Source organism: Stigmatopora nigra, chromosome 19 (assembly GCF_051989575.1).
Source record: "Stigmatopora nigra isolate UIUO_SnigA chromosome 19, RoL_Snig_1.1, whole genome shotgun sequence".
NCBI classification, from domain to species: domain Eukaryota; kingdom Metazoa; phylum Chordata; class Actinopteri; order Syngnathiformes; family Syngnathidae; genus Stigmatopora; species Stigmatopora nigra.
Window position 1 is genome coordinate 4,151,424 of NC_135526.1, and position 10,401 is coordinate 4,161,824.

Genomic DNA, 10,401 nt, shown 5'->3' on the forward strand with positions numbered 1-10,401 from the left:
ACGTTTCTCATCTAGAACATTTGAATATGCCTGTCACAATATGTCACATTTTCATCCAGTGAAATGAGAATTTGGTTGTTTATTTATTTTTCCAAAATTTTTTAATAATACTGGCCATTGTTGATCATCAGATTGTCATTTCATTAAAAAACAAAAACAAATTTAATTTAAGTCTTGTGCAGGAGTCATGTTATCATCCTCATTCGAGACCATTCTGTTAATATTGACTTGGTTGTTTGAATTTTGGAGCCTTTGCTTCTGCACACTGTGGTGAACACCATAAGAAAAGTAGATGATCAAACCTGTTAATAAGAAAAAGAAATCTGTTATTTGTGTCAACCCATTTAGTTGAAGCATGTTATTTTATATTCTACATGTATACCTATTGCCATCCACACAGCATAACGTGTCCATGTGTCTGATCCCAGTTGAACCATTAAATAAATATTGATCAAAGTGCTCAGGATTGGGAGCACTGGCACAAAAGGAACCTGTTTATGTAGAATAGAAACATAGTGAAAGATTAAATTATAGTAAAAAGGACATTGATGTGAAAACAAATTATAGAAATGTATGGGAAGTGTTTGGAAACCTTGCTCATTTAAAAAAAGGAGAAAACTAAGATGTAAAACAATAGTTCAACCTTTTGAGCTCCACTATATCTGCATCAAAGATGGTGAACATTGTCTATTCATCCAAAATCAGACCTGGTTTACACTCTCATTTCTAATTTATTTCAATGGTTGAGGTAGATTATTTAAGTCCTAAAAGGCCTACAGAAAATCTCCTTAAAAACACCTGAAAATGCTTCTTTAGAATCAAAGACTGTCTGTCCAAACAAGAGACAAGAATTGTGGATTATGTGTTAAATTTGAATAGAGTGGAGCATTAATCGTAAGAAGTTAAGTGAATGAAGGTAACGTGCCATAAAAGCAGCTCTGGTCATGTTCTGCGGTTGTCTCCAGATGGCGAGGATTGTGAGGCTGAGAATCGCTGTGACTAAAACAACACAAACTATGCTCCACCATTCTGAAGACTGCAGGGAGGTCGCAGCTTGGGATATGAGGAGACTCAGAATGGTTGCCAAAATGACTGAGGGATAACCACAAATATTTTTAGATCCAAGTAATGACGAATAACAGAAAGCATATTGAAAATCTGATTAGAATATTCCATTAAGAGCACTTACTGATACAAACAGTCAAAGCAGATACATTTTTTGACGTCCGTAAAGTGCAATGTGAATGAGGAAAAAATAGTCCACCGACTGTAAATGGTTCTTCTTTGTTATCAGCATTGACATCTGTTTGATATCTGCAAAGGTGAGGACACAATAGACTGTAAATATAAAACTAACATGGTTCAATTTATCCAAATTTTGAATGCAATGCCACAGAAAAGCCACAGTTAGGTAAGGTAGAACAAACATAGTGTCCGAAGACTTATCAGCAATTTTTCTCAGGCTTGGAAAAACTACAAAGCCTAAAAAATATATCAGATGATGATGGCATTGGTTGTGTCCAAATTATGTCTAAATTTTCCAGTGACTGTTATTGTAACCTGTATTTAAACAACTCATTACACGACTACAGTTAAAGTCTACTATGTATATATGCCATGAAAAATGCATTCTTAAATCAGAACAATGATCATGAGATTAAAGCATTAAATAGCGTTATTTTACACATTCCACATTTGCAAAAACTGAAATTACCTTAATATGAGAATACATATTGCAACAAGAGTGTAGGCAAACAGGGTCCCAATAGACATCATGTCAACCAGCGCCTTCAGATCAAATAACAATGCCATGATGGCTGTTGAATTCATGAGCAAAATGTAAGTCATAACATGAAGTCACACATTTGTAAAGTTTTAAAAAATATATACCATCCCTCTTAATGTATAGTGCATTTTACCTGCGACAACACCTGAAGCCAGAGTAGCAATAACAGGACTTTGTCTCTCACTTAATTTGCTGAGGGGGCTGAAAAGAAGGCCATCCCTCGCCATGGCAAAAAGCACTCGAGGCATTGGAAACATTGATCCCAGTAGGCTGAAGTCATGCATTTAAAAAAAGTTTAATTAACTAATTTAAAAAAAGGAAATCTACTCATAAAATATATAAGTGGACCCATGTGCTCCTACCTTGTTGACAGTGCACAGAGGGATCCAACAGCTACGACATATTTTGCAGGGCCCCAGCCCACGTAGGTAAAAGCCACAGGCAATGGGCTGTGAACACTCAACAAATAGTATGGCATCATTAATGTCAAGGCAGCAGATACACCAAAATAAGCCAGGAAGCAAATGAAGAGGGACACCACAATTCCCAGTGGGATAGATTTCTGAGGATTCTGAACCTCCTCCCCTAAGTGGAAAAGGAAAAGATATATTTGTCTGGGACTGTCTTACAGTGTATTCTATCAGTGCTTGTAGTTTACCTGTCGTAGCAATGCAATCAAAGCCGACAAATGCATAAAAACAAGTGGCCGCTCCTGCCAGTGTTCCGTCGAAGCCAAATGGGAAAAATCCACCAGTTCCAAAAGCTGTGGTTTCATTCAGCGATGATATGTTTCTGAAGTGAACAAATATGACAGTCTAGATCTCATTCTAATTGTTAAACATAGGAAATCAAACTATCCAGAGAAGACTTGAGGGATATTAAAAAAAGGGGTGCTGCTTCCATGACAACTCAGCATATTAGAATAGGAGAAAAAATATAGCGTACTTGTATGAATTTTGGAGAGTTTCTTCATCAATATACCAATTGTTGAGATCTCCTTTTATGAAGCCAGTGAGGATAACAAATAGCAACACTACAATATTAATTGCTGTAAAAACTTTGTTCACGATGGCTGATTCTTTAACACCAAATGCAAGAATACCTAGAAAGGAAATAGACATGGTTAAAAGTATGATTCAAATATATTGTTTTATGATACCTGGTCCTGTGCACGATTAAAAACATGCCTGCCAAGAGAATAATAAGGCCAGCTGCAAAGAAATCTGGGTAGGGAGCTAATCCTGGCATGTCCATGGACGCTTGTTTTCCGAGGGAATTGGCAATGAGATTTCCAATGAGGTCGTCAAAGGTTCCACTCCACGCTCTGGCGACACTTGAAGTACCTGAATACAAAAAAAAGGGCACTAATATACCAATCTTATACTTGTTAAAACGTATTTTAATACAATAAAAGTTGTGAGGCAGTAACAGGGCAAGTCAATATGATGTTAAAATGATTCCAAAAACTCTCATGTGATAAACATAAAGGGCTTATTTTGTGTATTTACCTATAACATAAGACAGTAGAAGGTTCCAGCCTGTGATGAAAGCCCAAATCTCTCCCACTGTCACATAGCTGTAGAGGTAGGCTGAACCCGTTTTGGGAACCCGAGCTCCAAATTCAGCATAGCATAATCCTGCAAAAACTGAAGCTACGGCGGCAATCAAGAAGGAGACCATGATACTGGGGCCGGCTACAGTTCTGGCTACTTCTCCCGACAGCACATAGACGCCAGCCCCCAATGTGCTGCCCACCCCTAAAGCCACAAGGTCAAGAGTGGTCAAGCAGCGGCGGAAATTGGACACCTCGCCTTCGGGCTCCAGGGGTTTTCTGCGTGAAAGGCTCTGTAGGAATTGCAGAATCTTTGCACCAGACATCCTGGTGAGACACTATAACATAAGATTTGATAGTGTCATTATTTTTAAAATACACAAAACAACCAGTCTAACATGATGCTTGATTATATTGGCGTGATATAAAATATGAGCAAAATGTTTTACATTATTGCGTGCTCCCCTTTCTCGTATCATAATGATATTCGGAATGAATTAGGAGGCTTTGATCAATGTTTAGATCAAGCAATATGCATGGTTTGACACATTCTGGTTTAAAGTGGAGTGTCTGCTTATAAATAATTAAAGACTTTCTAATTTACTGAGAGACAGCACATTTTCTCAAGGCTGTAAAGTTGGATACTGTGACCTTGCCCATTTTTTTTTTTTTTTGAAGAGAAGGTCTTTAACTCTGAAATGGGATAATCAATAAAAAAAAAACCTGAAAATGTCATTCAAAAAAAGGCAGATTTTGTTGGACCAATCTATTTCTTATTTTGGGCACAATGGGTTGAATTATCATTAATTATGGATCGGCCTTGGGAGATGCAAATCCTGAAAAAATTAACATTTGTCTGTTAACTTTTGTTATACTTTAACAGTTCTGTGATGAAAATATCTGTTCGCACACAGACAGAAAATAATTTGCTGAATAGCTGCATGTATTTCAAAATTTCCCAGAATATGGCCTATAAAATAAATTTACATAAAAAAAAAAACTTGATTTTGGGTTCTGGTTGTCCCTTTAAAAGTAAGAACCTTTAAAATGATTGCTACTTTTTAAAATCAACATTTAACAGTTGATTTTGTATCCTTTCTATGTTAATTTACAGATTAAATTAAACTATTTGGTAGTCCTTAGTGGGCTCTAAATTATTATTTGTGGAAACATAAAATCATATTGAATTCCTCTAATGAAAAGATTGTCTCTTACCTTTGCAAGATGTGAGTAACTTTCAATGTGTTTCACTTGTGAGGATATGTCAAACCCTTCACTGTGAACTCTTCATAGCAGTGAATTTTTGATGCATTATGTTACATTTCAGACATACGTGCCATTTCTGGGGGGAAAAGACGAGAGAAAAGTTCAGAATTATTTGCTACTAGTATATCAAACATTTAACTATTAAATTAACTGAATATTAATAAAGTACAATATTTTGGGAGTGGTGAAAAAGAGGCGTGTCTCTGTTTCAGTGCTGTCGTTAGTTACAAAAAAGCCTGTCAAATATTAGCTCTTTTTGTTTAGAGCCTTTGGAAATTTACTCTTGGTGTATAAAAAAAAAACATTCATAATCCCTAGAGGGTAAATGCATATGATTAGGAAGATGTAAATGAGAGCAATTGGAATATAAAAACCATAGAAAATGAAAACTTGTTAAGCAAGTTTATTCTTTGGTTTAATCACTGTCAGCATTCCAAATATGTTCAAATGCTTTTTGGTCCAACTTTTTTACCAACTAAACCATAAATTCTTTAAGAGATTCTCATTATGTCATTGAAGCTGAAAGCTTGGTGGAAAATGCACAAGATCTGTTATGAAATGACACAAATGTGGAATAACCTTAGGTTATCCTGTGTACATTATTGCAATGAGGAGATGATATGCACACTTTTTCTTTTAGTTTTTGTCCTATCTGGCCATCAAGCAGAGAACATTCTCAAAGAAAATTGCTTCAGAGACATCTGCGCAGCAACAAATTGAAGTGTGAGTCATCTGAGCAGAAGGGACACTGTTTGAGGAACCTAATGGTCCAACCAATGCATCTAAAGATTCTCAGTTACATGTAGAAAGGTAATGATAATATTCTAAATAAAACAAAAGTATTTTCATGGTATCCATTATTATTTACTCCTTATATTATATCCTTTTCAAATGTGTAGTGGATGCAGATGAGGAGTGGAGGGTAAGTAGACTTTATTAGGTGTAGGAAATGGACAAACCTTCTCCCTGTTAATCATTCATCTCAAACGCAAAGTGAGCTCACAAAGTAATTGTCCACTGAATTCATTCTGCACTTAGGATATTTTGGTTAAACACCTTCAAATGACTGACTGACTGCACTACTTTGACTGAATTTGATTACAGTGAAAACCAAAAGTTTATCAGGTAAGTTCAGGTTTGCTATAGTTTTAACATTTATTGAAAAAAGACAATGTATCCAAAGTATAGTGCACTTTGGTGTTTTTTTACCGATTCCTCTACATTGTTTAATACACACTAAACTGTTTTTATAATAACCTCATATTGATATAGTTAATTTTCTGTGTTTGTGTTGCATTTTACATACACTTTATGGGGTTTGCCCCCCATTAAGGAGAAATGCAACTATGTATAATTGTGTCAATGAAGTACTTTCCTTATAGGGACCCTTTGTGAAGCTTAAGGACTCTGTTTTTAAGGACAGTTTTTTAAACATTACTTCTATTTCAGTTTTATAGTAACATGTGATGTATTTAAAAAAAAAAAAATCTAATTTAAGACGATGACGTTGAGCTGAATAATCATTGATAACATTCTGTATAATGTACAGTGTATACTGCTTTTAAGACGATCATGCCACTAACTGCTGGTGAGAAAAGCCTTGTACGTTTCAAATTGAGCAGTTTTCAAAACCTTTGCCTATGCAATACAAACATTCTCACTAAACAACAACTGGTCACTGGATTTTGTGAGTGTGGTGACCATGACTTCATTACCACGTCTCTGCCACGGCATTTTTCCAGTAGTATTAGCGAGGCGCGGGCGGACTGCTTTTGGCTGGTCTCCATGATGACGGGGTTGACTGGCCACACAGCAAAAGGCCGCAGGAAGGAGGCTCATTAGAGTGTGTCTCCACCCCAACTTTAACATTTCTTTCCTTAAAAAGTCAGGTACTCTCCAGTGGGAACATGAAGGTCACAAAGCAGCACAGTCGGCAGACTGGCCAGCAACGATAAAACTACAGTGTCCTGACTGAAAACTGACTAAATCCTCTTGGAGAAAAGATGCGATTTGTCATGTGTTACCTGCTGCTTCTCAGCCGCACTGCCGTCTTTTCCACCTATGGGCCCCATCAGCGAGCACAGATGACAGGCGATATTTTGCTGGGAGGTCTCTTCCCCATTCATTTTGGGGTGGCATCCAAAGACCAAGACCTGGCAGCACGGCCCGAGTCCACACAATGTGTCAGGTGACCAATCTACTGTCAACAATACACATGTACCCTTACGTATTTACGAGAACTCACATCAGAATCTGATGTAGTGCTTGTACTGACTCTCAATATGTTTACAGTGTACAAAGACAAGTGTTTGATGGGTATATTCATCCAACAGGTTTAACTTCCGTGGTTTCCGCTGGCTCCAGGCTATGATATTTGCAATCGAGGAGATCAACAACAGCAGTGCTCTCTTGCCCAACATCACATTGGGCTATAGGATCTTTGACACGTGTAATGCTGTGTCAAAGGCACTGGAAGCTACTCTTAGTTTTGTAGCCCAGAATAAGATAGACTCCTTGAATTTGGATGAATTTTGCAATTGCACAGACCACATCCCGTCCACTATTGCAGTCGTTGGAGCGGCTGGATCTGCCGTCTCCACAGCAGTGGCAAACTTATTGGGCCTGTTTTATATTCCACAGGTAAGTCTGCATGTGTTGTGAAGTTTTATTTTTTATTTTTTTTAAAAGGGCCATATTTGGAAACAAAGATATTGAAGGTACATTAAATTAGCATCTATATTTGTTCACAAAAAAATGTATCTTATGATTGTCCCTATAAGGTTTGTTATGACTCAGAAAAACCTGAAAAGTGGCTAAAAATCCAGAACATATTCCTTTGCATTTTTTATTTAAAGTTCGAAATGTGATTGCTTTGTCTGGGTATTTCTCTCTAAATCTTAAAAAAGAGTAAGCTTGGAATAAAGTCCTTGAATAAGCTATTTGATTGAATTATAAAGACAAGTGGAGATACCAATATGTCATTTTTTTCACAATATCAATAGATTTGATTCATTTGTTTTAGATAAGCTATGCTTCATCCAGTCGTCTCCTAAGTAACAAGAACCAGTACAAGTCATTCATGAGAACAATTCCTTCAGATGAGTACCAGGCTACGGCATTGGCGGATATAATTGACTACTTCAAATGGAACTGGGTCATCGCCGTGGCCTCAGACGATGACTATGGGCGGCCCGGTATAGAGAAATTCGAAAAAGAGATGGAGGAAAGAGATATTTGCATCCATCTCAACGAACTCATCTCACAATACATGGAGGACCACGAAATCCAAGCACTTGCCGACAGGATTGAAAACTCCAGCGCCAAAGTTATAGTGGGATTCGCCAGTGGTCCAGATATGGAGCCTCTGATTAAAGAGATGGTCCGGAGAAACATCACAGATCGCACTTGGATCGCAAGTGAAGCTTGGGCAAGCTCATCCCTCATTGCTAAACCCGAATATCTGGATGTGGTAGCGGGTACGATTGGTTTTGCCTTAAAGGCGGGGCAGATACCCAAATTTAAAGAGTTTCTGCAGCATGTCCAACCAAAGAAAGATAATCAGAATGACTTTGCCAGAGAGTTTTGGGAGGAAACCTTCAACTGTTATCTAAAAGACAGCCCAAGACTCCAAGAAAGTGATAACGATAGTACAAGTTTTAGGCCTTTGTGTACTGGAGAGGAAGACATCACCAGCGTGGAGACACCATACCTAGACTACACCCACCTTCGTATCTCGTACAACGTATACATCGGGGTTTACTCCATTGCACAGGCCTTGCAGAACATCTTGACCTGTACACCTGGACATGGGATTTTTGCCAACAACTCCTGTGCAGATATAAAGAAAATAGAAGCATGGCAGGTAAAACATTCTGACTTATTCAACAGACAAAATAGATATATTCAATTACAACCCAAACTGGTGCTTTTTGCTCCTCAGGTACTAAAGCAACTCAGACATCTGAGATATGCCAAAAATGGAGGAGGGAAGATTCATTTAGATGAATTTGACTTGGCTGCAAACTACACCATAATCAACTGGCACAGATCTGCTGAAGATAGTTCGGTGGTGTTTGAGGAGATTGGATATTATAATATGCATGCTAAGAGGGGAGCCAAGCTTGTTATTGACAAGACAAAGATTCTCTGGAATGGATACAGTTTGGAGGTAGACGACCACTGCAATATTTGGGCTAAAGTGTCTCAATTATTTGAATAGAAATTCCACAACTGTTCAATTTGTTTTCTGTTTTCAATCTATCAGGTGCCATTCTCCAACTGCAGTGAGGATTGTGAACCCGGGACCAGAAAAGGCATTATAGACAGTATGCCCACGTGTTGTTTTGAATGCACCGAATGCTCGGATGGAGAATACAGTAACCATAAAGGTACGCTCAAATGAGTGATTTATATTGCTTGAAGAGTTGCAAAATGTTGACCTTATTTTTTTTCACACAGATGCCAGCATTTGCTCCAAATGTCCCAATAACTCCTGGTCCAGTGGGAACCACACCTCTTGCTTTTTGAAGGAAATCGAGTTTCTGTCCTGGACTGAACCATTTGGGATCGCACTAGCCATATGTGCAGTACTTGGGGTTGTCTTGACAGCTTTTGTAATGGGAGTGTTTGTCAAATTCCGTGACACGCCCATAGTGAAGGCCACAAACCGAGAGCTGTCTTACTTACTGCTCTTTTCGCTGATCTGTTGTTTCTCCAGCTCACTCATTTTCATTGGACAGCCCCACGATTGGACGTGTCGTCTGCGTCAACCGGCTTTTGGCGTCAGTTTTGTTCTTTGCATTTCTTGTATTCTAGTCAAAACAAATAGAGTGCTACTGGTCTTTGAGGCTAAGATTCCAACCAGTTTCCACCGTAAATGGTGGGGATTAAACTTGCAGTTCCTTTTGGTGTTTCTCTTCACATTTGTCCAAGTTATGATATGCGTTGTGTGGCTTTACAACGCTCCCCCTTCCAGTTATATGATCCATGACATCGATGAGATTATTTTCATCACCTGCAACGAAGGCTCAGAAATGGCCCTGGCTTTTCTCATCGGTTACACGTGCCTACTGGCAGCGATCTGTTTCTTCTTTGCCTTTAAATCGCGCAAACTTCCGGAAAACTTCACCGAAGCCAAGTTCATTACTTTTAGCATGCTCATATTCTTCATCGTTTGGATCTCTTTCATCCCCGCTTATGTCAGTACATATGGAAAGTTTGTTTCAGCAGTTGAGGTCATTGCCATTCTGGCATCCAGCTTTGGGATGCTGGCCTGCATTTTCTTCAACAAAATGTACATCATCCTCTTCAAATCCTCCAGGAACACCATAGAAGAAGTCAGGTGCAGCACGGCAGCCCATGCCTTCAAAGTGGCCGCCAAGGCTACACTAAAACAGGGCGCCGTATCCAGAAAAAAATCTGGTAGCATCGGCGGCTCGTCAGGCTCTTCTCCGTCGTCTTCTGTCAGCCTCAAAACCAATGGTGACCGTCGAGAGATACCATCTGAAAGGCAAAAACCAAGAGTGAGTTTTGGCAGCGGGACAGTTATGTTGTCATTAAGCTTTGAGGAGTCAAGAAGAAGTTCTCTGATGTGATCGCCTATCTTTTAAATTACCGTATTTTCTTGCATATAAGCCATATTTGTAACAAAAAATAAGATGACCCAATCAAGGGTATGGCTTATATGTGCACAAATTAGACTTGACATGCATGAAACTGCAGGGTGACAAAGGCGAAACGCCATAACGCAAGACAAATGTGGCCGGTATGGTCATTTATTTTAAAATACAGAAAAGAT

At 38.6% G+C, this 10,401-nt stretch overlaps 2 protein-coding genes across 3 annotated transcripts; one reads left to right on the forward strand and one right to left on the reverse strand.

Moving 5' to 3' along the window:
- Positions 1-87: 87 nt before the first annotated feature.
- On the reverse strand, positions 88-8,421 carry LOC144212494 (cationic amino acid transporter 2). Its single transcript, XM_077740429.1, has 13 exons — positions 8,329-8,421; positions 4,554-4,680; positions 3,295-3,676; positions 2,974-3,129; positions 2,732-2,888; positions 2,445-2,578; positions 2,149-2,371; positions 1,920-2,056; positions 1,715-1,817; positions 1,190-1,314; positions 926-1,092; positions 383-491; positions 88-302 (listed from the first exon to the last, which is right to left on the reverse strand). The coding sequence occupies exons 3-13, from the start codon at positions 3,662-3,664 to the stop codon at positions 163-165; spliced, it is 1,821 nt and encodes a 606-aa protein (XP_077596555.1). The 5' UTR covers positions 3,665-3,676; positions 4,554-4,680; positions 8,329-8,421; the 3' UTR covers positions 88-162.
- On the forward strand, positions 6,608-10,401 carry casr (calcium-sensing receptor). Of its 2 annotated transcripts, none has more exons than XM_077740426.1 (6): positions 6,608-6,792; positions 6,938-7,244; positions 7,627-8,466; positions 8,545-8,772; positions 8,869-8,992; positions 9,063-10,401. In XM_077740426.1, exons 1-6 carry the CDS (start codon positions 6,608-6,610, stop codon positions 10,196-10,198), a joined length of 2,820 nt encoding a protein of 939 aa, XP_077596552.1. In that variant the 3' UTR covers positions 10,199-10,401. The 2 variants fall into 2 exon arrangements, with proteins under 2 accessions (XP_077596552.1, XP_077596553.1); XM_077740427.1 differs by having other exon boundaries at positions 6,671-6,792; positions 8,824-8,992.

Bases quoted from the DNA above. Each gene is read 5' to 3' on its own strand.
- casr (XM_077740426.1), top strand. From the start codon at position 6,608: ATGCGATTTGTCATGTGTTACCTGCTGCTTCTCAGCCGCACTGCCGTC. The intron at 8,773-8,868 runs GTAGACGACCAC...TCAATCTATCAG, and splicing joins GGAATGGATACAGTTTGGAG to GTGCCATTCTCCAACTGCAG. The intron at 8,993-9,062 runs GTACGCTCAAAT...TTTTTCACACAG, and splicing joins AGAATACAGTAACCATAAAG to ATGCCAGCATTTGCTCCAAA.
- LOC144212494 (XM_077740429.1), bottom strand. From the start codon at position 3,664: ATGTCTGGTGCAAAGATTCTGCAATTCCTACAGAGCCTTTCACGCAGA. The intron at 2,889-2,973 runs GCATGTTTTTAA...TTTCCTTTCTAG, and splicing joins CCTTATTATTCTCTTGGCAG to GTATTCTTGCATTTGGTGTT. The intron at 1,315-1,714 runs GTAATTTCAGTT...TCACCTTTGCAG, and splicing joins ATATGTATTCTCATATTAAG to ATATCAAACAGATGTCAATG.